Below are 25056 nucleotides of genomic sequence, written 5' to 3'. Positions count from 1 at the left end.
TACAATTTCTTGGGCAGCCCAAAACTAGTATTTATAAGTTAAGAGGTGACATGTCCAAACACATGCTATGGAGACTCTGGGGCCCATTAACCTGGCTGTATTATAGAGGGTGGCCTGCTAACAGGTCCAAACACACGCTATGGAGACTTTGGGGCCCATTAACCTGGCTGTATTATAGAGGGTGGCCTGCTTATAGGGTGACTACCACAATAGCCAAACAGATGCTAGGGCAGTAGATAGTAAGTACATGACATTGTACAACGTGTGACTGTGAGTGAGTAGCAACAACAACAGCGGTGACCTACGTACGTCAGCCCAACTAGTTTTGTAGGTGATGTCAGTGATCTTGTCGAGTATCTTGGACAAGACGCTGCAGTTTCTCTCTCGTTGTTGCTTCTCTTGTTCCTATGATATAGTGTAGTGTGTGTGTGTGTGTGTGTGTGAGGTGTGGGTGTGTGTGTGGGGGGGAAGTGGGTGTGTGTGTGGGTGTGTGTGTGGGTGTGTGTGTGTGTGTGTGTGTGGGGGGGGAGGATACAGTGAGTACGAAATAGGAAGGGTGGTTATAAAAGGACTATGGTTATCAACCATCACACAATACATTACAGTGCACAGCTAGTAACTACTTTATGCATAGCTCAATCATTATACAGACTACTATGAAAAGCACAACAATTATCTTACAGCCTTTGGTTAGTTGAAAGCAATTTGTACAAAGCTACGTAATTAAAAGACAGGAAGTATACAGCTACAAACAATGCAGGTCTGCAGCGTTAATAATCACCACTGTACATGTTGGGCCCTAACAATCGTATATATATATACACGTATTACTAGAATATTTTGCTGGTGAAAAACCTTTACGGGTGAGCCAAATCAGCAGAAAATTTAACCCTTTGCGATCTAACTATTCAAGGATCGTGTGTATTTACTAGTAATAATTTAGGTTTCGCGGATTTTATTGTTGCGAATTGATCAACCATCACAAAGTTTGCAAATGTTTGATGCTCGCAAAACATTCTAGTAATACGGTATTCGTATGTACGTATTGTACCTTCTCTTTCTTAGCGAGTGAGAAGATGACATCTTCAAACACATCCTTTCTTTCCTCGGCCGGGACTGACTTCCATACTGGGTGGTCCTCGAAGATGGCGCACACACGACGCCATCGTACCTCCGAGTGTACCTCCTCGTGCTCCTCCATCACGTCTCGAAGCTCCTCCCTCTTCCGCTTGGCCGCCTGACGGAGCTCCTCCTGAGGTGGTCATGAGACTAATGGCAGAGGGTACCACCTATCATGTGACTATCAGCTCCTCCGGGGGAGGGGGGGTCACGTGACTAAATGCGCTAGGGACCCTAAAACCAGTGGAACGTTTAGTGGTCTTGTTTGGACGGTCCTTTATAATTATAATTATCAAAAACATTGTACATGTGAAAACAAAAAGTTCATATCTGGTTAGGTAGTGCATCGTGTGGTCTTGGTACATACAGGTGTTGAGAGTAGCAACCTAACAACACCTAACTGCAAACGTGCTCTTTAGAACTAGATCTAACATGCTGCAAGCTAGTGTATGACTGTACTTATACATGCATTGCAAAATGTCTTATAACTATAATAATTATTATACCTAATCCTTACTGTACAGCTAGTACATTTATTCGCACGTCACGCGTACCTTTTCTTCCTTGAGCTTCTGTGTCTTGTACATGTTGAACACTTGCTTCTTTTCATTGAGCTTCTTGAGTGCGCCATAACTATAGGTGAGGGGATAAGAACAGCTGATTACATATCACCATGGAGCTAGCACTCTATAAACTCAGTATAATTATTGGTCAACTACAGAAAATAATCTCCTATTTTAAAAATCGACTCGTATTTTAACATCCCACCGGTGGACAGCCTTCGGACAGACTGTAAAGAAAGCTGCCCTTAAAATGACTTTATTTAGAGACTCCATGCATGCATGGAGCCTCTAAATTAAATCATTCACTGTCATGAAGTCATACACTGTTGAACTCTGGACACGGAAACTTTTGCAAATTAAATTGCAACATGACCACTGTGCTGTGTATACCAAGAGTGTCCTGGTCCACCAAAGGTAAACAGTAGTGCTGTTCTCAAGGAAGAGTGCTACTATGGCATCGTTAGCTTTGGTCTTTCCTTCATATCAAATGACATAATTATACTAAACAAGTTAAGGAACACCAACAATTGATCAGGACACAGCAAAGTAGGTAGTGACAAACACTATAGAAGCCCCGAGTCCATTCAAATCATGTTAATAATTTTATTAAAATGGCCAAGCCAAAGGTATAGCAACAGATAACATAAACCACACTTTCCATTCTCTTTATTGGGACACACTTTTCGGTCTTTTTTTGCATATCACCGAATTCTATTTTCAAGGAAACAACTAAAATGAAAATACATAGGAATTTAACTTATTCTAAATATGGATTGCTCTTTGTCATGTTCCTACATATATTATATTAACAAACCTTCGCTGTGCCGGTGTATGTTTCTGTCATTTCGGTAATAATTGCTATTAATTGATACTAGCATATAAAGGAAACCTAAAATTGAAGTTTTGTAGGTATATAAAGAACAGGGTAACTTTACAATCTATTGGTAATCAGAATATCATATACTATCAAATTATTAGTTTGTTGGATCAAAATTTCTACGAATTCAAGAGCTCTACTACAACCAGCCATGGCATACATGAAACCCGCACTAAATGGTACCCTGATGGTCACACCATGCAATGAGAGGCAGCCTGGGAGCGGACCATACCAAAATGACAACATCTACTTAAAAAAATCCCTTGGCGTCGGGGTACCAGGTATATAGGTGCTGTAAAAACATATACATGTAAGGATACTATTCTTTTTGTATAATACTTGCTGTGGACGCACAGTTGACCATGCACTCAATGAATATTTTGCAAGAATCACTTTTGAACTATATTATGTAGTTCAATGCATGGATGAAAATACACTTATATTGTCATGTATATATCAAGATTACTACATACAGATGTTCAGCAGTGGATATTCAACCCTGTGGCAGAACTACCAGGTTTCTACACGATTCAGTACAAATGTGCAACAAGTCCTTCTCTCTATATCACCACACCACAGAGTCCAAAACAATCAGACCTTATTTTTGTTGACAATCTCCTCAAAAATGAGGCAGACGGAAGCATATCGAAATCACAGCTATGGAGGTTTGTCCCCGTCAATAATGATGCGAATGTTGCAGTTTCTGTGATCCAAAACCATTCTGGTCTTGTGATTGATATTGGATTCGATAATGTGGACAACCCGTTGTGGCTTAATCAACGAAATGACAGTATGGCTCAACAATTCTTCAATGACCTCAGCTGAACTAAGACTTTGGAACTGAATGCAGCTAGCTATAGTTAGTATAGTTTAGGTTGCAGTATAGCTGAGTGAACAGTTGTAGATTGACAGACGTATAATCAGGAGTGCCCTGAATAGAAGTACATGTAAATATACACGCCGTTGTTATCACAAAAACTTGTATAGTAATGGGTTGACATGCTGAGATGATGACCATGTATGGCTATATATAGGTAGGCGGGCTACAATCAGAAATGTTTACTACATGTGCTAGCGCTTGAACAATACCAAGGTAGATAAAGCCAATGGCTTCCAATTCATTGTCTGCAGCAACTGGCACGTACATGCAGTAGGAAACCACACAAATGTCCCTAAGAATTTACAGCTAAAGTGACCCCGTACCATGCAGGAACAATATGGAACAGGTTCACTAAACAATTATGATTGTTACCCCGAGGCTGGGCTGCGGCCAGCAAGTTATACACTGTCAGTAGCAGTCCGTTGGGTTGTTTGTTTGTGATATCTGAGCCTATACTCACCTGGGTGCCATAGCGCTGCGTTTACAGCATGCATGGATATAGCCTAAAATGACAAGTTATTAGTAAACTTATTGTCCAGAATTTATGGCAGTAAACGAGGGCAAAGGATGGTTTACGTTGCCATAAATTCAAATTTAGTGGACAATAAGTGTTGTATATACATGTAATTATACCTACTGGAATGAAAAATAAACTAAGCCACCTCACCTTGGATACAACTAGCTAACAGTCTCAAATAAACGACAAGCTTGTGCGTGTAGCTTGTAGCCAGTGCATGCTAAGCTTCTAGCTCTACGTACTAACTTGTCCATGTCCAAGTAGTGAGCCCCATGCACCCTTCCTCCAGCCTTCCTGGTGTGTTTAGTGAGCCCCACCCTTCCTCCAGCCTTCCTGGTGTGTTTAGTGAGCCCCACCCTTCCTCCAGCCTTCCTGGTGTGTTTAGTGAGCCCCACCCTTCCTCCAGCCTTCCTGGTGTGTTTAGTGAGCCCCACCCTTCCTCCAGCCTTCCTGGTGTGTTTAGTGAGCCCCACCCTTCCTCCAGCCTTCCTGGTGTGTTTAATGAGCCCCACCCTTCCTCCAGCCTTCCTGGTGTGTTTAATGAGCCCCACCCATCCTCCAGCCTTCCTGGTGTGTTTAATGAGCCCCACCCATCTGTCCTGCCCTTGTCAACAAGTGTCTAGTTTTGTCTCAATTAATAAAGTTATCGTGCAGGTACTGACTGCATGGGCGCACATTTGAGAGGATACTGTACATTCTTGGTCCTTGACTGTATACGTACATGTATGTGTACAATATATATGCTACAATGTACATGCATGTACATACACAGTATAATTACATACATGTACGTGCATGCAAGAATGTAAGGGTTTGCTCCTCGTACGTTCCTCCCCTCCCCTGCTCTCAACAGGTGAGTGGGTGAACTGTCTTTCACATTCGTACAGTCCTGTATATTAAACTGAGCCGGTTCTTTCCTTAGGGTTCTTGGTATTACCAAGGGCGTATACAGAGAAGAGGGCATGCAACTCGCCCTATTCCCAGAATCATCCGACTTCGTATTGAGCTATTTTTAGAACTGCCCACAAAAACACCCACGCGTAACCTTTGACCGCACAAGGTAAATCAAAGTCTTTTTTATATCTGTGCTAGCTAGCTAGCTAGCTAGCTCGATTGCAGCATAGTAAAACTAGTTCTCAGCAGCAGTATGGCTCGTACTAGCAGTGTCAAAGGCAAAGGCAAACCATCCAACAGTTTGCAACTCCAAGAAGATGAAACCTAGGTACAATAAACCTGTCTTCCTGAGTCTCTGGTACTTCTTAACAATACGCCCAGCACTTAACTTCCCGCTCAAAGGGGTTGTCTTGGACCTGGCTGGACTAGAACTGGTCATGACACTTCTCTAAAATAATACTGCACTGTTAGTAGCTAGCTAGCAAAGGCAGCTCTGATGTACACGCCCATAATTATAACTCCGTAAACAACACCGCCCACTTGTTCACGTCCGTATACTGGATTCTATTTTTAGCATATCCGGTCTCTGATATGAAGTCGGATGAGTACGTAGGGTACATAGTGAGTTGCATGCCCTCTTCTCTATATACGCCCTTGGTATTACAAGAGGAAAAAAAAAACCGCAATTGCTCGTTTCCGCCTAAGCACGTACTACGCTGCAGTTTCGTGGTTACGTTGTTTACACTCACACCATGTAGCAATTGCCTTAATTACTAGGAATCCAAGTAGCGGTTTGTGTAACCCCATATTGCAAGCTTGAGTGCACATGCACCAAAAACGATTGTTTTGCTCAAAACAAACGCAGAGTACTACGCAAACGGAACAGAAACTTTATTTTGGCCTCTACTGTAAGTACGCCATATTATACAAACCTCCCACACATCACACCCTCACACCCGCCCCCTCACACACTCACCGTGGGTCTGTAACTATCAGCTTCATAGCTTGGTCCCAATTCATGGACGCCATTACATTCTTCTCTCTCAGTAGGTCTTTAAATGCTTGCTTGGCCTCCTCTCTTGTAGCATACTGCGGTCGTTCAGGCTCCTTGTTTTCTTCCACGCTCTCACCGCCCCCACCACTACCCTCACTGACACCCATGGGCTGTGACTGTGTGACAGTGTGGGCGGGGGAGGGTTGGGCGGCTGGTTCATCATCATCAGAGCTGCAAGTTTCCTCACCAGAACTCATCTCCCCTCTACAAAGAAGTGTGTGTGTGTGTGTGTGTGTGTGTGGGGGGGGGGGGAATCGAAAGTGAATTACCATGTGGAACAATTATTTTAAAATAATGTACATGCACATAATTATAAGAACTTACTAAACGCATTTTAGTTTGAAAAAGAACAATTTCACTATCAAGTTGCTATGGCCCCCCATCAATAGCTAAACCACACCCACCAAACCACACCCACCCATTCTCTTCTTCCTTCTTTATCTGCTCCTTTAGCTCGTCCAGTTCCTTGGGGACGGTCCATCGCGACTCCTTGGTTGCAGTGTTATAGAAATAAGCCCTCCCCGAGTCACTCTTGTGTTCCTTCCAGGCACACTGGGTCAACAGAAGCTGGAGGGGGCGTGGTAGGGGCGGGGTTATGGGTAATCGAGTACCGTATAGCGGATAATTTTCGTGGTGTAAAATATTCGTTATTTTCGTGGGCAGGCTGACCTCCACGAAATTTTATCGTAGGCGTGGCTTATCTGAACGTAGGAATGCCGTGCAGCCGCAAGACTAAACGAAATTTTTACTCACGAAAACTACCGTTTCTCGAGTTGAACGAATTTTTTACCCCACGAAACTTACCCGCTATACGGTATCAAGCGTCTTGTACGTGTTACTATCCAATTCCGGGCTGCACTAGGTGCATGAGGTGGTTGGTACTACATGTATATACATAACACCCAGAGGAGGTCCGACAGGCGCGGTGCAGCTCAAGCCATTAGCCTCTGATTACACTCAGCAATAAATAACACATAGCATGGGTGAGGCGTGGGCGGACAATTAGTGTTCAGTCAGTGGCTAATTACTAGAGCTGCACCGAGCATGTCGTACCTCCTCTGCTAACCACCTCTACACAAAAATAACCGACCAATAGCACATGTACACATGCACACATGCATTTTCCAGGAGGTACATACGTAACCTATTAGAAGTTAGGAGACTTGGTTGAGCAGGGTGTCATACAGGGGGGAAGGGGGATATCCCCCCTAGCTCCAATTTCCCCCCCCTTTCAATTATGACTGAGTGTCCATAGCTGGGTATTGAAATAACAGTTGACCTTTTTTTAGCAACATTTTCTGGTTACTTTTCTCATTTCCCCCCTCTACTTCAAAATCCTGTATGACACCCTGTTGAGTGTCTTGATTACAAGATTACAAAACATGCAGCTAATGCTTCAAAGAGTTCTACCTATAAAGTGCATGTGATTACACGCTGTCTGTAAACCCCGCCCACATACACACCTCTGATTTACTCTTGAGGTCGTCGGGTTTCTTCCATGACGACACTTTGCTGTCAGAGTTGTAGTAGTACATTCGACCGTCCGGTGCTTTGTGCTCCTTCCATTGACACGCTTTCTTAGTCTGAGGGGGGGGGGGGGGCTGACTATAACATTATATCTACTGTATTATCGTAGAATGTTTGCAAGCATCAGCCATAATGCGAATTTGCGAGTGGATCGATCACTTCGCAAAAATAATATCGCAAAATTACATGTGCTCAGCTAGAAGCAACTAATAATACAATGTATACACTATTATAATTATAGCAGCAGATATACGCATACTTTCTTTTTCTTCTTCTTTTCCTTTTTCTCCTCCACTTTGACCTCCTCGGATGGAGTTGACACATTTCCGGCCGCAAACAGTGGAGCAGAAGTGGGTGTGGTCACAGGCTGAGGCTGGGAGGCAATAGCAACATACAATAAACAATACTTTACAGCAGGTATATTTGATAAAATATTAATGAGGAAATTAAGTAAAGTATTTAATAGTATATACATCCATTATTAATGTATGAGATTCATTATACCACGTTGTCAAGGCTAAATGTACAAGGATGTAATAAAGTCCCTTCCATGTTTACTACACGGTCGTGTAGCCACGAGGCATGATTTGGTCATTGTGATATAAAACAAAAATATTAAACAGCATGAGAATCCCTGTGTTTTACATACAGGCAACTCACCCTCGTGTTTGTACCTGTATATTTCATAAAACACTCAGTCTCATGCTATTTATTACGTACCAGTGTTTATTATTCAAGATAAAAATGGCGACACTCACCTCGATTATCAAATCCCTAAATATACCCACTATACGATACTTCAATATTATACATACCTGTACCATGGCAGGTACAACAGTCGGCTGTGCACTGTACTGCTGTGGTGGTTGTTGTTGTGGGGGAGGAACTTGGCCTAGCAACGGTTGCTGGTATTGTGCAGGGGGTGGGGCAGCTAGGAGCGGCTGATTGGCCACTTGTGCTGCGGGCAGCTGTTGCTGGTAACCAGGCATTGGTAGTCTGGCAGGTGCCATCATTAGAGGCTGTTGCTGCATGGAGGTAGTCAGTCGGGAAAGTGCTCATAGTAAAAAGTGTACATTTGTACGTAGCAAGGAATAGAATCTTCTTTCGGACCTATACTTACAATTACTTTTTATACACAGTGAATACCTAAAACGTACATGTACAACTGTAACGCACGCCACTGAATGAGAAATTGCTTACGAAAAAGTTTGGCAAAACACTAAAAAGCATACTATAGCCAGGGCTGCATTGAGGGGGGGGGGGCAAGGAGGGTATTTCCCCCCCCCCCCCCCTAGGCACAGTTTTGGATCTGACAGATTCATTAATAAGCATTTGTACTGCTATAATTCTAATAACTTCTCGCCTCCCCCTACATTTTTCATTTGCCCAATTCGCCCCCCCCCCCCTGATCCAAAATCCTGGATGCAGCCCTGATAGCTATTGTAATCCCTTACACACAGACTGACCTGCATTAGCGGCATTCCAGGGGGCGGGGCTCCCATGGGCATAGGGGGTGGGTGATAACCACCCATCTGTTGGGGGGGCATCTGGTATCCCATTTGGGGAAGTGGGGGCATCATTTGTGGGTAGTGACCCCCACCGGGGGGCATGTGTGGGTGGTAGCCTTGCGGTGGCATACCTCCTGGGTTGCCAATAGGTGTGAAGTTGGCCTGTTCAGATAAAGTATATCATTATCATTGTCTCATCCACCCTAAATAGTTAACCAGCTCGACTTTTAAGAAGTCTAAGACTGGCAGTGGGCTACTTACTCTCACTACAGTGTACATTTTGTATACAAACGTACTCAGTTTTAATTTTTGTTCAGCACCACTGAAAAGTTTATTATAATAATAATAATAATAATAATAATAATAATAATAATAATAATAATAATTTTATAATTATTGCAATCAAGTGCACCAACAAATTGTTGGATGCTTGCTCAGGTAATACGTGATTCCTTAGTATTGTAAGCTTGTAGCAATGGGGGTTTCCCCAGTACATTTGTAAACTACCAGCACTCAGCTAGGGATTTCCCCTTGGCAAGGTGTTACATTGTACTTCATTCACAGTACGAGTGTGTTCTATATACAACTACAAAAGGCTGGCATCAGTAATCATGACCTCTAAATAGAACGAATGGCTATAGAGCTTTCATTGAGTTTTTATCTTGAAAAGAAAAATGGAATCCCACGATTTATCGAAATGGAACCACCTCCCTCCCCCACAATGCTTATTACAAGTTCTCACCATATTCAGAGAGGTACGTATTCAGAGGTACTTCAGATCCTCAGCCCCTCCTTGCTAACAACAGACAGAAGGACAGACAGAAGTGTATCAATCTTTCACAAGACCAAGATCAAGAGAGGCCACATGGTATTTGCATTGAACTCTGTACCACACCCCCATATTTTGTAGAGATCGTCGAGTCCAGATAAACCTCACTGTAGCTAGCTAGCTAGCTGTGTACTGCACTGTCTCCTAGAGTCCTCCTAGATCCTGTACTGCTGTACTAGACTGTACAGCTGCAGCCGTATTCTACTGCCTTGTTAGAGAGGGTGCTGTCTTGTCTAAGACGAGGAGAGCTGTCTACTGTGAGGCAAGCCAAGGCATGTGTTTATATAAATCTACTTTTATGGTATTGGCCGGCTGGCCGGCTATGGTAGGTAGCTAAAATCAAGGGCATGAAATATAGCATACATTCTATGTTTAGAGTGTATGTAGCTAGCTAGAGTTGGAACATGCTCTCTGTGTATCGGTATAGAAGCTACCAGGAGTAATAGCCCCTGTATAGGTGACTAGGTGTACTAGGTGATATAATACAAAATGTAATAGCCTAGAAGGTAGAAGGGGGGTGTGTCAACTGCTGACTACATACACCTATACGTACCCTTTCTTAGTACCCCACACATAGCACACACCCTCACACACACATCCACACACCCTCACACACACACATCCACCCACACATTCACACCACACACAGTGTAATGGCTATGTCCCTGGATCCGTCAGTAGAGCTATCGCTGATTCAGCAAAGGTTCCCAGACATTGCCGTCACCGAGAGTGGAGCCCTCGTATCAGGTGACTGTCACATGACACACCTGACCACCCTGCTGTATAGTAACAATAATACAGTGACAGAAACTAGTACAGAGGGTAACACAATCATGAATGACAGGTTTCACTATACATAATTATTGCTTTGTAGGATATTTATTTACTGAGTGGGCGTGTGTTATTGTTTTGGCTGTAGCAGTTTAGGTGCTACTGGTTTCATATTGCATGTGTACCACACTCGGCTATCTGGTGAATAATGATGAATGGTGTTTACATGATTATACATGTATGGGGGTATTGGAGTATTGTGTTACTCTGACTGTGAAACTCGTCTATTGTGGTCACCCTAGAAGCAGGCCACCCTCTATAATACAGCCAGGTTAATGTGCCCCAAAGTCTCCATAGCATGTGTTTGGACCTGTCACCTCTTTTATTAAATGCAACCACTGTTAGTCTACCAGAGGGGTGACCGCTCTACAGTGTATGCATATGTGTATAGGTTTCACTGTGTTGTTCAAGCTGATTCCATACTCACACACACCTGTGCATATAGACTTCTTCTGTGCTCGTAAGGTTGGAACAAGGAGGTTGGAGGGACGACTATTTCTGACTGAGAAAGCCGTGTTCTTTGTATCAACATTGTGAGTTACGTACATTACACTGTATGTGAATGGATTGCTGTTATAGACATGTGCTAGCAATGTGTATAATGTTCAGTGAATACCCCGACCCTCCATGTACAGTTATCAATGCACTAGACATGCGCAAGCACACACCTTCCACACCACTCCCACCCACACCACCACCCACTCATACTACACCTTCCCTATACACTCACATCACCACCCACTCACACCATCCCTCCCCACCCATGCACACGCATACCCCCACCCACTCACTCCCCTCTCCACACACACACACACACACACACACACACACTAGCTCTGATGCCCACGATTTCGACCTCTATATAAAGCTTTCAGATGTTCTACTAGTGACTGCATTTTGTAAGAACATCGTACCAGCTGTAGAGTTCTCACTCAGGGGGAAGGATGTGAGTGACATCATGCATGTCCGTTAGGTTACCATTGAAGCCTGTCTCTAGCGACCACTTATGTATGAGCCTTTAAAATAACTCAATTAATAGAGGTGGTTAGTAGAATATGAGGGTGTGAGATTAGAGAGGTTGACCTTGAATATCAGGTTACACTTTACAGTGTATAAACTGCAGGTTTGCATTGAGTACTGTCTCTTTGTTTGTGCTGCTTTTCCTGTTAGTTTAATTTGTATGATGGTTCCCTATAGACAGACCAACAATGGCTGCAATAAAGAGGTAGCCTGCTAACACAGGTCCAAACACATGCTATGGAGACTTTGGCCTATTAACCTGGCTGTATTATAGAGGGTGGCCTGTATACAGCAACTGTAGGGTGACCATAATACAATTTACACTATCGCACATGCAGTCGGTTTGTTTCCAATACAATGGCTCAGTTTTTGTATTGTTCACTGCACACTACGTACATTGTGTTTTAAATCTTATTATGTTATGTACAGAATAACTTCACAGTGTATACCATCTCTTAATGATTGTCTCAATATGCCCCCCCCCACACACACACACACACACCCACCCACAGGAGCTGTTCACAAACTTCTACAACCTGGGTGTGGTGGTGGCCTCCCTCACTGGTCTCCTACCCGGGAAGGTGCTGGAGAATAAGTCAAACGGTGAGAAAAGTAAACCCAATGCTCTGTACTGTAAACAACGATTAAGTACGTGTACATGTATATTCAGTAGTTTTAATCACCTCGTGTAAATTGATTATCTTGTCTCTCTAGGTTCCCAGCGTAAACTGAATCGCATGTTGAGTGTTCCAGCGAGACAACGCCGCACCCCCACACCACCCCCTGCATACGAGGCCGTCATCAGAGAGGAGCTCCTCGTCGTTAAGGTACGTACAGTAAACTAATTATTATAGCTGAGCTTTTTTTTTCTCGAGGAACTAAAAAAGACTGATTTTATTTTCGGGGATAGAGGTTCAAATGACCACACCTCTAGAGTAGAGAGGTCTCAATACCGGAAATAAACAATGATTCGAGGAAATAATTATAATAATCCACAAAAAATGGCTGTTAATGCCTCGAAAATAAACGCTTTACGGTTTACAGTATGCGCGTAATAATAATTATATCAACATTGACAAGTTGATAGCACGCCCCCTCCATAGCTAGCTTGTTGTTGTACAGTTTACAACAATTTGACCTTTGACCATGCAGTAAATTATGTTTTTATAGTAATTTTATTTTATACAGACACCAGTTTGTCCGTTCTTCTCCAAGTGTGGATTCTGTCCTCGTGTTCCTCTCTGTAAGCTGCAGCACGAACCCATGACCTCCCTCAAACAAGACCACACCCATCTGTCAGCAAGTATCCATGGCAACTCGTACTCCCTCCTCTCTCCGTCCAAACGAATACACCTGCTCGAAAAACCAGAGCTCGTAGAAATCCGACAAACTGTTGGCGGAAACAGTTCTGAATCAACTAAGACATCCAGTATTGAATATAGCCGAAGCTTGTCGTCTCCAGCCAAAGTGTTAACATTTAACACTGAAGAGTCTGAAACTGTCCCCAAAAGAGCAGCAACTGATTCGGCCATTGATAAAGATAGAGGTAGTGCACAGACTCCAATTTTGTCGAAATTTTCTGAAGAGGATACTCACGAACCAAGTCTTGTTGTTCCTCCATCTTTTGATTTTGCAGCCGAGGGTCAGAGTGAAAAAGGAAAAGAGGACGATGATGACATTGTAAAGGTTAAAGGTCAAATAGACGATAGCATGTTTGTTTTTACGGCTTCTAATCTTTCATCGCCGGATGTTCAGTTAAAACGGAGAAATGCCGGAATGACATTTAGGTTTCCCGGGGAGGGTGTTGTGAGTGGTACGGAGGGTGCAAAGGTCGAGAGTGACGAAAACTTGGCGATGTTGGCACAGCAACTGGAGCTCGAAGTTGACACTGTGAGTTGTCTAGTGTATAAATTGATAGTTTTATCTCGATGCTTTTGGATATATGGTATATCTGTTAATCTTTATTTCTCATGGAGCTTGATTCTTAACACTTCATTTGTACCTTCTACATTTTGTACATGATCGTAAGTATGCAAGTCCTGGCATGTATTTTCTGCAGTACTGTGCAATGCACACATGCTAAGCCCAGAATGATTGATGCTATGTATAACAAGGTGCACAGTAGCTTTTCAACACGTCTCTCTGAAACACACTCCTGTATAGGACTCTCTTACTGGAGACCTTGACCTGGACTCCCAGCGCCGGCTGTTGGCCGACTATGGTGGTGCCAGTAGTGACCTTTCCCCGGGCTGGGGAGACGTGCCCTCTCCACCACCACTGCCCAAATTGACTGGAACAGCTGCACCATTCAGATGTAAACCTGGGGGTTGATAAAATAACTTGTGTTTAGAGCTCAGAGAATAATTATTTGTCAACAATAATATTCGTTTAATGTTGCATGTTAACTAAAGCATCAATTTGAAACCTGCACTTTATCATTCTGTCCAAGAAAGTTTGAGTCTACTCAGCAACTGCTTAATGCAGTTGTCATAATTTTGCCGGGATTTTAAACAAATTTGCGGTGCAGTTGCTGAAATCTTTATATGTGCTGTATAGAGGTGGTTTTTATTGTACATGTATCAAAACTGCTTCACCATTCACCTACATGTAACATACACTTAAGGTTACAAAGAAGGAGAAGTGAAGGACGGTGGTCCACACAAGAGACGTCACTGCCTCTACTTTTTAGCGGGGCATTGTGTGAGGGGACCTGACTGTCCCGAGTACCACGGCGTAATCCCGGACAATTATGACGACCTGGAAGCCATGGTACGTACTGTACATGTACAAACTATAGAATGATACACTTGCTAAATTGTAAGAAAACACTTGCAATTTTGGGGAGAACATTTAGTTACGTGGCCATGTAAACTCCTGACAGCTGTGATATTAAGCCAGGTCCCAGTTGAACAGTTTGTGTACAAAACAACCTCTCAACAAAGGCCACCTCTGTTCTATAATTTCAAAAAAACAACATTTCCACCAATTAAGGTGTCTGTTATAAAGTGGTTTATTACTTAATTGCATATGAAATTATATCCTCTTCCGGTTCATCCTACGCATGCAGATATCGGAGGATGATTTCTCAACTATAGAGATCCCCTCCCGCCTCAAGGTGTACCCGGCCAGCACTCTGGGACGAGGAGACATCAACTCGGGGGACAAGATCATCCTCTCCCCTCACGTCCTCTTGGCATGTGAGCAGCAGGAGCTCTCCTATCCCATAGTGAGTGGACTGATTGCACTGTGTACACTTGATGACCCTTTACCAAATACTGTGTACTCTTATTGTTTTTCTCGATGATGTATCTTAGCCTTGTTCCCTGGCTAGGTTTTTGCTGAACAACGCTAATACATGTACCGGTAGATTCATAAAGCAAAAAATAGTCATGCGCAGGTAAGGATTGGTAGATTATGCTTGAGATATTACCTATTATGCTATTCTTTTATGCTCAAGTAAACAGCCTATTATTCTTTTCAATTCCCACATAATTCCTCCAAAACACAACATGTAGGCCCCATGTCGTGGCACAAGTAATATCAAACTATAAATAATTTCCACATAACTCTATCTATTAATAACACTATAATATAGAATTGCAAGGAGACCAATTGTTTATACTATGATTCGTACTGACCTGTATTTCTGTGAAACCTTTCTATTATTCTCATAATTGTTATAAATGTGCCTATTATGCCAGCATAATTCTCACCCAAAAATGTATCTATTATGCTCAACATTAATTTTTGCTAGCATAATCTACCAACCCCTATGCGCAGGACATGTACATTTATGCCAATTCCCAGGATTGCCTATAAGATAACTATTTTCTTGGACATTTCTATGGCCTTCAAGTCTTACCTAACATGTAGGCCGAATTTTTGCTAAATTTGCCTATAGATGCATTATTCATAGAAAAGTCATTTTCACTTTCAATATCAAATTGTTAGGCAAGTACTTATTACTGATATTTCCCAGGCCTTCAGATTGGAGCATCCGACGTCAGGAAGTGTGGTACATGCCGGAGTGCTGGAGTTCACTAGTTCCTCCATGGACCACGGCTATCTTCCCCAGTGGATGGTCGATCATCTAGGAGTGGGGGCGGGGGAGGAGGTGGAGTTTAAACACGTAGAGCTCCCTAAAGGACAGTTTGTCAGACTCCAGCCAGTCTCTTCAGCATGGCTGGTGAGTGATGCTCCCGTATAGTGTGTATGGAACAATGAGGGACCCTGGGAGAATATAAAAAACATCCTTGTTATCTAAATGTTTTCACTTTCTTGCAATTGCGGAATTCTTAATTTTTGTATTTGATACTGTATCAGTGAACTAGTTGAACTTGATCTTTAGGGGAATTTTCTCAAGGGATTCTATGATCAGTCGATAAATCCGAGCATACAGTTGTATCATGGGATTGACCTTATTTAGAGCTACAGAATGCATCTCTTACTTTTGTTTGATTTCTTTGCATTCAAGTTATGAAATCAAGCAAAGCACTAATTCATTCGAACCATTGATCTCTGAACATGACCTACATGGCAAGTCATGTACTACATGTCACTTCCTCAGGGCATTCAGTACGACAAGAGATTGGCCATGATGGAATTCCAACTCAGAAACTTTCAGGTACGTAAGCTTTGCACATTCCACTTCATACATCATAATAATGATGTAGCTTGCTTGTACACTGCTCTCGAATGTGATTTTTGTGTAATGGTTACTTTTTCTAATAGACGCTGACGGAGGGTACAAAGGTCACTCTGACGTACGAGCTAAACAAGTACACACTGAAGGTGCTCGAATGCAAACCAGCCAAAGGTCAGTCGATCAGTACCAATACGGGGAAACCCCTTGATCGACTCCCTGTAATTATACATCTCTTTATAGTAACCAAGTCCCTGCAACTACTAGAATCACATATGTACATGTACAATGTACTTGTATGTACTACTAGGGAATGTAGTACATGTAAAAATGTGCAAAAAATGTACAAAAAAATGTACAAAAAAAAATGTACAAAAAAAATGTACAAAAAAGTACATGTAGCACACCTCTATGCTACATGTATACGGCACACACGTGTACATAATTATTGTATCTGTACTATTAGGTATCTCCATTGTTGATGCTGACATTACTACGGATGTGGTGGAGCCTGCCGACTTCAATAGATACGTGAGTGCACCCAGTGACCCTGACCCTTAACAAGTCATGGTCCACACAGTTCATGGTTAGACTGTGTGTTGTTGACTTCAGAGTGCTCGTTTTCAAAACTAAGGCATACAATGTGGAGCTCTCACAGAGATTGATCATGCAATGTGTTTAGATATTGAATTACTGACAAGCCTAACTCATAAAATCAAAGGCTATATATTTTCATCCCAATTGAGCTAACCAGAGGAGGTCTGACATACATGTATAGCCTGATATGCACCTCCTCCCTTGCAGCACTCTATAGAGGATGGTCAGGCAGTGAACACTAGTCTGGATGAACCTACCAAGTGCTCGAAGGAAGAGAACACGTACAGACACTTTGTGCTGGTGAGCTACTGGTATTATCTCCCCAGAAAATAAGGGATGCAATCCACATGCTAACTCCTTGATCACCTTTGTAGTCAAGAACATGTATTACAGAAACAATTTAAAGTCTTGAATATTTTCTTAATGGTGTCGTGGATAGCAAGTATTTTCCTCGTCTCACACTCAACTCCCTCACACTCTCTCACAATCCCACCCCCACACACAGCTGTCCCTCCCCGGCCAGCCCCTCCCTCCTGGACTGAGAGTGGTGGTGACCTCCTCTCGAGGTGACGCTGATCTCTTCCTCTCTCAAAGTTGCACTGCACCCACACAGGCCAGGTAACTTCTCCTTATTTGTTGCCTTCACTACTTCATTTGCTGAGAGTAATGTGCATTTCTCAAACCTGATACCAACGGCAATGTCCTATTGTGGTCACCCTAGAAGCAGGTAATTTTCTGCATTAACGCTAGGTTGATGGGCTTCAGTTTCATAGTATGCATGTGTTAATTTGGACCTGTGTTGGTACAGCAAGTACAACTGACAGAAGGGCCGGACCACTAGAGACATAATTATGGTTTCACTGTATTGAGTCGGAATGAATATCATTATTGCTGAATTTAGAGAAATTATAATGTACACAGACCAACCTTTGTACATGTATCTCTTTGCACATTTCCTTGCTAACACTTACAGATTCCATTCCCTACTAAACTGTACAGGTACACGTGGTGTGACCAGAGTGTGGGTGAGTCAGTCATCAGTCTCTCCAGTCAGGGAGGGGGCTACGATGTCAATAAGGTGAGGGCCCACTGTTGTGTATAAGGGAAGAGCTTATAAAGGGTTGCATGCATGATGTACATGTACGTACATGTAGGAGCTCTCATAGGCTGTGTGCATTTTTTTAAAAGGGAGACTGAAACTAAGCTGTTACGTTTTAATTCTCCTCGTACAACGATTAATTATCAAAGGGAAGCCACTTGTTTACTACAGAGTACATATCCCATACCCACTGGCCAGGGGTTATATGAAAGATCCTAGAGTCTTTACACCCCCGAAAAATGAATATGATTAGTGAGGTTGTCTCCCAAAAAACAAGATGAAAGGGACTATTCGATTGTGGTTTCCTGTGTTACCTTGTGGGGTGGTTTCTAAGGTGACTGAAACTAAGCTGTTAAGTTTTTATTCCCCTCGTACAACTAAATTATCAAAGGGAAGCCACTTGTTTACTACAGAGTACATATCCTGTACCCACAGCTGGACAGGGTTATGTGAAAGATCCTAGAGTCTTTACACCATGCACCGAAAATTGAATACGATTACTAATTTGTCTCCCAAAAAACAAGATGAAAGGGATTATTGTTAATTGCGGTTTCTTGTGTACCTTGTGGGGTGGTTCTAAGGTGACTGAAACCATATATATAAGAAAGGAGATGGAAAATATTACGTAAATAGCATTTACGATCTGCGTTTCGGTAAATGTTTTAGCTAGTACTAGGCTATAAACTAGCTACTGAGCTCCATGTATTAACAATGTCTAGTGGAACAGTCACAACAAGGTAGCAGCAATAGTTAGTGAGACCTCTCCAAGCAGTAAAAAGTAGCTTAGACAGGCAAATTCTTGAGAGGAGCTCTGTCTGTACCATTGAGTATTCCAGTACAGTCACAGACATGATAGAGAATTATGGAAATGTAGCAAAGTTCTGTCGTAAATTACTGTGCCGATACGATGAACCAACTATCAATGAATACAAAGAGACATTAATTTACCCACATTGATATAACTTTCTAAATGGGTACACAAAAGTCTGCTTTTCAAAACCAGCTTAGCTACTAAGACAAAAATGAACATTACTTACCAACCTAAAGCCAAGTGGCTTTGATTTTACTTGCATACAATGCCCAGCTACTTAAGAAAGAGGGAATCATTAACATTTTGGGCTATAGTCACAGCCTCTCCTTGTAGAGGGTACACAAAGCCACTAGATAGAGCCGAAACGATAATGTACAACTGTGACTCAAAAAACTGCCTTTGAAACTCTTGGTGAGATACGCAATGCTTCTATATGATGCACAGTAGACGTGGATGCTCAGCACAGGACTAAGAGTCTCAGTGGGGAGCTGTGAATGATAGTAGTAACATTTCCCGCTGGGTTGGCGGGGTGTGTGTTTTTATTCCCCTCGTACAAATTATCAAAGGGAAGCCACTTGTTTACTACAGAGTACATATCCCACCCACTGGCCAGGGGTTATGTGAAAGATCCTAGAGTCTTTACACCACTGAAAAATGAATCCGATTAGTGAGGTTCTAATTTGTCTCCCCAAAAACAAGATGAAAGGGACTATTATTGATTATGGTTTCTTGTGTTACCTTGTGGGGTGGTTTCCAAGGTGACTGAAACTAAGCTGTTAAGTTTTTATTCCCCTCGTACAAATTATCAAAGGGAAGCCACTTGTTTACTACAGAGTACATATCCTGTACCCACAGCTGGACAGGGTTATGTGAAAGATCCTAGAGTCTTTACACCACCGAAAAATGAATCCAATTAGTGAGGTTGTCTCCCAAAAACAAGATAAAAGGGACTATTATCGATTGTGGTTTCTTGTGTGCCTTGTGGGGTGGTTTCCAAGGTGGATATATCTGTGTGTGCATGTGTGTATTGCTGTGAACCTCAAGCTACAATGACTTTATGTATTCCTCCAGCTGTACTCCAAACCGCTTGTTTATATAGGCCAGCAATTACATGCTAGGGTGTATGAGAATAGGCACCAGGGTCTATACCACAGAAATGAATATCATTAGTGGCGTTCAAAATGAAAGAGAGTATTAACTAATTGCGGTGTCTTGTGTACCTTGTGGAATGGTTTCCAAGGTGGATATCTATGTGTGTATTGCTGTGCAGCTATACACATGCATGACTTTATGTATTCCATCCAGCTGCATGGGCTCTTGTGTATGCATTAATTACAACTGCATGTACTCGATCTGGTACAAACCAATACACCCTACATATCAACTACTGCATGTACAATGTACACATGTACAGTGAACATTGTACAGTCTGCACCATGATCATGATGATGCATAGTTGCCAGATAGCTACATGTACATGTAGGTTTAATTTTAGAAACAGGAAACGTTTTGCCGTGATCAGAGTTGTACAGTGTCTATATTACGACAAAACTATCGTACACAAATCGCCAGTGTTCTTAAATATACGTACTCTGATAAGGTCATGTAATGAGTATACTTGTTTGTCCCCCGCCCCCTCAGTCACTGTACGCTGGTGTGGTGTCGCTGTGTGAGGAGACGGAGTTCACCATCACCTTCCACACCCACCAGACATCACATGACAGCAACGGTAGGTATATATAGCAATAATCATGTTTGAAAAATAGAAACATTGGGAGGCATACACAGCAAAAACACTTATATGAGATGCATCATCGTATTTTGACAGAAATATAATTATGTCATTTAGAACTACATTAAATTTCAAAAGATGCGTTTCATTATGTTTTATGTTACTGTAAAGAATGTGTTTTTACTGTGTTCACGTACCTTCTATACACATGCCCATGCATAAGCCGTCAAGGTTGTATGTCATGTAATTTTTAGCATGCATTTGTACCATTCACAAAATAATTTTGTGTCATATGCAGCTCATATTGCATTTTTATCGCCATCCTAACCCTATAACCCTAACCCTTGCAGATACCACAGGTTCTCTCTTGGGTACGACCACTGGTCGCTCAACACAGGAAGCCACACCCACTAACGAGCCCTCTGAGACCACACCCCCTGGTCACGGGAGGTGTGCCTATTGTGGGAGTGTCATGCCCAACCTCAAACTGATCATGCACGAGAGACACTGCGCACAGAGCACCTTCAAGTGCCCGCTATGCAAGTAAGTGAATTTGAGTTTTGTTTTCCTACATAGACCACCTTTGAGGAGGAGTGGCCTTTGTTGAGGGTTTTTTTGTACACAAACAACTGTTCAGTTGAGACCTGAATTCTGTAGAAGTATCTCATGGTTGGCCTTTCTTCAGGGTTGGTCATTAGGAGGTTATGCATGGGTTCCACCTCAAAGGGCTATCTACAGTAGATGTATTTTAGCTTACCTTTTTCCATGCAGAGTGTGTGTTCCAAAGTCAGCTGAGAAGAAGCATCATTATATAGCCCACGAGCCATTGAAGTGTGAATGTGGCACACAAACCACTCAAGTAAGATCAAATACAGGGTACTACAGTACTTACTTCGTGTGTGTGTGTGTGTGTGTGTGTGTGTTTCAGTTCAGTTCACATAACAGCATGCACACAGTGCACGTACTTGTAAACTACATTGCTCAGTCTGTTTAAATTGTTTTCAGGTTGCCCTCCATGAACATCAAATGACTGATTGCCCCAAGAAATCCGTACAGTGTCCGTTCAAGTGGTGCAATCTGGTCAGTTGGTGCCATGCACGCTAGATGTATAGTATTATACATGTACAGTCCAGATTGGTGTGTGCTTTACACTGGAACTGCTTTTTAGGCTCCAACTCTTAAATTTCTTTCCAAATTTGCTGACTCCATATAGTCTATAGGTTCCCAGCGTTTACTTTCCCTGTCGACAACAGAACTCTTACAACTGGGTTTTTGACATTTCATTATAACGTGCTGTTGTATGATGTTTCTCAAATTGTTAGTATAGGCACTCAATTATCATATTTTTCCTCTGCAGTCATTCCCAATGGACCAAATTCAGAACCATGAGAATTTGTGTGGACGTAAGAAAGTGCCTTGTCCAATATGTGCTGAGGTACGTATGTGTATTAAGTATGTACAGTATAGACCCTCGCTAATCTGGACCCCTTTAGTCTGAAACCTTGCCAATCAAAATGATAAACGAGGGGCTGTCAGTAGAATAAACTACTGCGCATACACACTCTAACTTGCTTGAATCAGCAATAATTTCATTTTTCATTAATAATGTGCTTAATACAATGGCCATGGCACTGCAAAGAAAACGAAAAGAGCTCACAAGACTCACTGCTCTAGCTAGCAGCTTCCCTTCTGGCCGCATATTATTCATAATACATGTACAAGTGTCTTCGTTAATGATATTCAGAAATGTCATGTATTCGGATGGGGTCTGGTCCCCGCCCTATTCAGATTAGCGAGGTTCTACTGTACTGTAACTGTATTATAGCGGTCACCCCTGCCATTAGTATCGCTGTAATAATTATATAGAAATGGCCTGATGATTGATAATGACTAGCTAGCTCACTAAATAAAATGCACTCTCTGTACTTATGCAGGAAGTGTCCCAGTTGGAGCTTGAGATTCATTTGGAGGCTTTTCACTCAGTGGACACTACCAAGATAAACTGGACACTACCGCTGGCCAATCAGGTCAGCCTATAAACAGTGTAACTTCGTAATAGTCATAGTTGAGTATAATTATAATACCGATGCATGCCCTGTAAAGTGACCTATCGTATTACTATATAGCGCGTAAATTTGTCGATGTTGATTATGTGATATTCCTCCCAAATTTATGGTATGATAATTATACTCTACAGACGACAGTTTTTAAACCAGTAGAGCCCAAGTTCAAATGCACCTGTGGAGCGGGCTTTGATTTTGAAGATGACTATCAAGTACATCAGGTATATATACAGGTTATAAAATTAACCACATTAAACTTCATGTATAATTATAATGGAGATTACACCACACTGCATGGTGTATCATGCATTCATAACTCTGTCTCTCTGAATATAATTATACTACTGACTTTTCAATAATAGGTGTATAGCTATAGTTACAAATAATATGCTGTATTCCTTACCCATTTACAGCTAACGGAGTGCAAAAAGCGGCAAGACGAAGGCGATGTTGAAACTGAAACTAGTTTACTTTGTAACGATGTTGTAGGATAGCATGCATTATAGTTTACGTGTTTTGTCATCATTATAATTCCATTATCCCAAGATCGGGCAAGAGAATATAAAAATTAATCGACAATATACAATCATGTGTAATTAGTATGCACAATCACTATAATCGTTCCATTATTATAAACTGTTCTTAAATACCATGCAGACATCGATACAGTACGTGTCATTGTAACTAGCTCACTGCTCACTATAAGTCCGCTCGAGCGATCAGTCTGACTGTAAAGTGCCATCTGCATCAGTGCATGTATGCTCTGTGTTGGCGGGATCTGCAAGCTCCTCTTCCACTTCTTTCAATTGATCAAAAAACTCTTCAAATGTTTCAAACGTGAACAAGCTTTGATCGTTGGAGCTATCTTGAATACATTTGAGTTCACTTCTAGCAGAAGGAGTGTCGTAGTTTCCAACCCCTAGAGAGTACGTATTCAGATTCAAGAAATGATCGTGTAAGCATTTCACTTCGTCACATATCTCAAAATTATTGTCATTTGAGTAGCCATCAGTGATAAAAACGACGTCTACACAAGTGTTGTCAGCAAACTCAACACCACAACTCGAATCTAGCAGTTGATCACAGACACACTTAGCAGCTCCACCAGTTGCTGTATATCCTACTTTTCCTGCTACATTTCCTCTGTATGGGATATTGCGAATAGCCTCCGCTGCCTTTATTCGTCCAAAAATATCAGTCTCAAAACAATTAAAGCAAAATTCGAGAAAAAATTTATGACTAAAAGTAAGCACAGCAACTTCTATTGGCTTGCAAAAAAGAGTTGTGAGATCTGCAACTACATCGGTCATTCGACGGAATGTGTCCATCGGAATGCTCCCAGATGTGTCTAACACAAAGAGCACATGTTGGTTGTCATTGGGATCACACTTGTTAGTCTGTCTTCTGAATCGATGACCATCCTCACTCACGCTAAATGGCCTTGGTACAGGATCATGATGCTTTGGGGCATGATGCTTTGGGGCATGATGCTTTGGGGCATGATGCTTGTTTGACTCGAGGCGAGAGCTATCTTCTTCTTGTGTTGATCGTTTACCTATAGCTAGAGTAAAACTCACTGTTAATCACATATCATGTCAGATTGATACTATTATACACTTCATGCAACATGCATGCACTTAAACTCAAACTTATGCCACGTGCACATGCATGCACTCTGTACCTCGGCTCTCGTCCCAGAATTGCAAACATTGAGACTGATGACTGCATCGTGTCCTTCGTTTTCTCCTCAGAGGTAGTTTCGTAGGTGTAGTACTAATGAGTCCAGAGGAATTTATGCCTGAAGTAAATTTTGATAATATTGAAATTGGTTTCACTTTAGGTTGCGGTGTTGATTTGGCGCCCAAACCAAGCAGCAATATCAGCCTGTCCTTCTGAGTTGGTGCACCTGCATGTCAAATTAATTGTCAATTTAGGATTATGACAATGTACAGGCTCCCACACAACTAACTTTTGCTTGCAATGATCAAATTGAATGTGTAGATGTACCCTAGCATACTCAAACTTACACATTGTCCGGCTTTCATCTTGCTCCTCGCAACCTTCACCGATCGCCATTTTTCTCCTTGTCTCAATAAAAGCTTGGCCACTTTCACAGGTGCCTGATACATCTGTTCCAATGGAATTTGGCACTTGCTCCCATTCACTCCAATCAGAGTATATACAGTCACAGTGCAGGAATAAATGCGGCAGTAGAATGCGAAGCCTCGAGTCGCATGATCGCAGTGCTGCTGTGCTGGCTATTGCAGCTGCAAATAGCACTCCAACGACAAAACTGCTTCCACTAAGATTCATTCCTGAGCTGTTATAAGATTGCAGATGATGCATGCATGCATATATGCATTAAATTGTTTCAGCCAAACTCATGCCTTTATATACTCTCAGCAGCAATTTTTAAGAAAGGAAAAGGTGGGAGTCAACCATACTGAGATACTCCTGTGGAATGGACTATGGTCTTAGTCTATATGTACCACA

The 25056-nt window shown here is 42.1% G+C and overlaps 3 protein-coding genes across 5 annotated transcripts in view; 1 reads left to right on the top strand and 2 right to left on the bottom strand.

Annotated features, from left to right (window-relative positions):
* Positions 1 to 9834, bottom strand: part of LOC135347826 (pre-mRNA-processing factor 40 homolog B-like) — a 16951-nt gene extending 7117 nt beyond the window's left edge. The window contains exons 1-10 of the mRNA XM_064545913.1: positions 9682 to 9834; positions 8898 to 9101; positions 8247 to 8456; positions 7691 to 7804; positions 7368 to 7487; positions 6323 to 6471; positions 5827 to 6108; positions 1674 to 1752; positions 1052 to 1252; positions 310 to 405 (exon numbers count right to left, since the gene is read on the bottom strand). Of these exons, the coding sequence (XP_064401983.1) occupies positions 310 to 405; positions 1052 to 1252; positions 1674 to 1752; positions 5827 to 6108; positions 6323 to 6471; positions 7368 to 7487; positions 7691 to 7804; positions 8247 to 8456; positions 8898 to 9101; positions 9682 to 9684 (1458 nt within the window). The 5' untranslated portion in view covers positions 9685 to 9834. The remainder of the gene's footprint in view (positions 1 to 309; positions 406 to 1051; positions 1253 to 1673; positions 1753 to 5826; positions 6109 to 6322; positions 6472 to 7367; positions 7488 to 7690; positions 7805 to 8246; positions 8457 to 8897; positions 9102 to 9681) is intronic.
* An 18-nt stretch (positions 9835 to 9852) lies between these two features.
* LOC135347817 (uncharacterized) lies at positions 9853 to 23135 on the top strand. 2 transcript variants are annotated; one of them, XM_064545894.1, is made up of 25 exons: positions 9853 to 10030; positions 10418 to 10515; positions 11045 to 11132; positions 11434 to 11545; positions 12132 to 12222; positions 12334 to 12446; positions 12808 to 13509; positions 13783 to 13933; positions 14243 to 14388; positions 14687 to 14845; positions 15599 to 15805; positions 16187 to 16243; positions 16351 to 16435; positions 16728 to 16792; positions 17066 to 17158; positions 17364 to 17476; positions 17858 to 17936; positions 20410 to 20497; positions 20851 to 21043; positions 21272 to 21359; positions 21506 to 21580; positions 21858 to 21935; positions 22435 to 22527; positions 22698 to 22784; positions 22977 to 23135. In XM_064545894.1, exons 2-25 carry the CDS (start codon positions 10422 to 10424, stop codon positions 23055 to 23057), a joined length of 3138 nt encoding a protein of 1045 aa, XP_064401964.1. In that variant the 5' UTR covers positions 9853 to 10030; positions 10418 to 10421; the 3' UTR covers positions 23058 to 23135. The 2 variants fall into 2 exon arrangements, with proteins under 2 accessions (XP_064401964.1, XP_064401963.1); XM_064545893.1 differs by having other exon boundaries at positions 9853 to 10040.
* Positions 23078 to 25008, bottom strand: LOC135347910 (uncharacterized). 2 transcript variants are annotated; one of them, XM_064546029.1, is made up of 3 exons: positions 24591 to 25008; positions 24245 to 24469; positions 23078 to 24118 (listed from the first exon to the last, which is right to left on the bottom strand). In XM_064546029.1, the coding sequence occupies exons 1-3, from the start codon at positions 24907 to 24909 to the stop codon at positions 23283 to 23285; spliced, it is 1380 nt and encodes a 459-aa protein (XP_064402099.1). In that variant the 5' UTR covers positions 24910 to 25008; the 3' UTR covers positions 23078 to 23282. The 2 variants fall into 2 exon arrangements, with proteins under 2 accessions (XP_064402099.1, XP_064402098.1); XM_064546028.1 differs by having other exon boundaries at positions 23078 to 24124; positions 24591 to 25002.
* Positions 25009 to 25056: the final 48 nt, after the last annotated feature.

Source organism: Halichondria panicea, chromosome 14 (genome assembly GCF_963675165.1).
Source record: "Halichondria panicea chromosome 14, odHalPani1.1, whole genome shotgun sequence".
Classification (NCBI taxonomy): domain Eukaryota; kingdom Metazoa; phylum Porifera; class Demospongiae; order Suberitida; family Halichondriidae; genus Halichondria; species Halichondria panicea.
The sequence above is the reverse complement of the archived record's forward strand: the minus strand, read 5'-3'. Positions and strand labels throughout refer to the sequence as shown.

What these genes read in the sequence shown, in the direction of transcription:
- LOC135347910 (XM_064546028.1), bottom strand. Translation starts at nt 24,909, where the DNA reads ATGCATCATCTGCAATCTTATAACAGCTCAGGAATGAATCTTAGTGGA. An exon ending in AGATGAAAGCCGGACAATGT is followed by an intron (nt 24,470 to 24,590) that starts GTAAGTTTGAGT and finishes TTTGACATGCAG; the next exon opens with GTGCACCAACTCAGAAGGAC. An exon ending in ATTCTGGGACGAGAGCCGAG is followed by an intron (nt 24,125 to 24,244) that starts GTACAGAGTGCA and finishes GTTTTACTCTAG; the next exon opens with CTATAGGTAAACGATCAACA.
- LOC135347817 (XM_064545894.1), top strand. Translation starts at nt 10,422, where the DNA reads ATGGCTATGTCCCTGGATCCGTCAGTAGAGCTATCGCTGATTCAGCAA. An exon ending in GCTGGAGAATAAGTCAAACG is followed by an intron (nt 12,223 to 12,333) that starts GTGAGAAAAGTA and finishes TTGTCTCTCTAG; the next exon opens with GTTCCCAGCGTAAACTGAAT. An exon ending in CTGCCGACTTCAATAGATAC is followed by an intron (nt 16,793 to 17,065) that starts GTGAGTGCACCC and finishes CCTCCCTTGCAG; the next exon opens with CACTCTATAGAGGATGGTCA.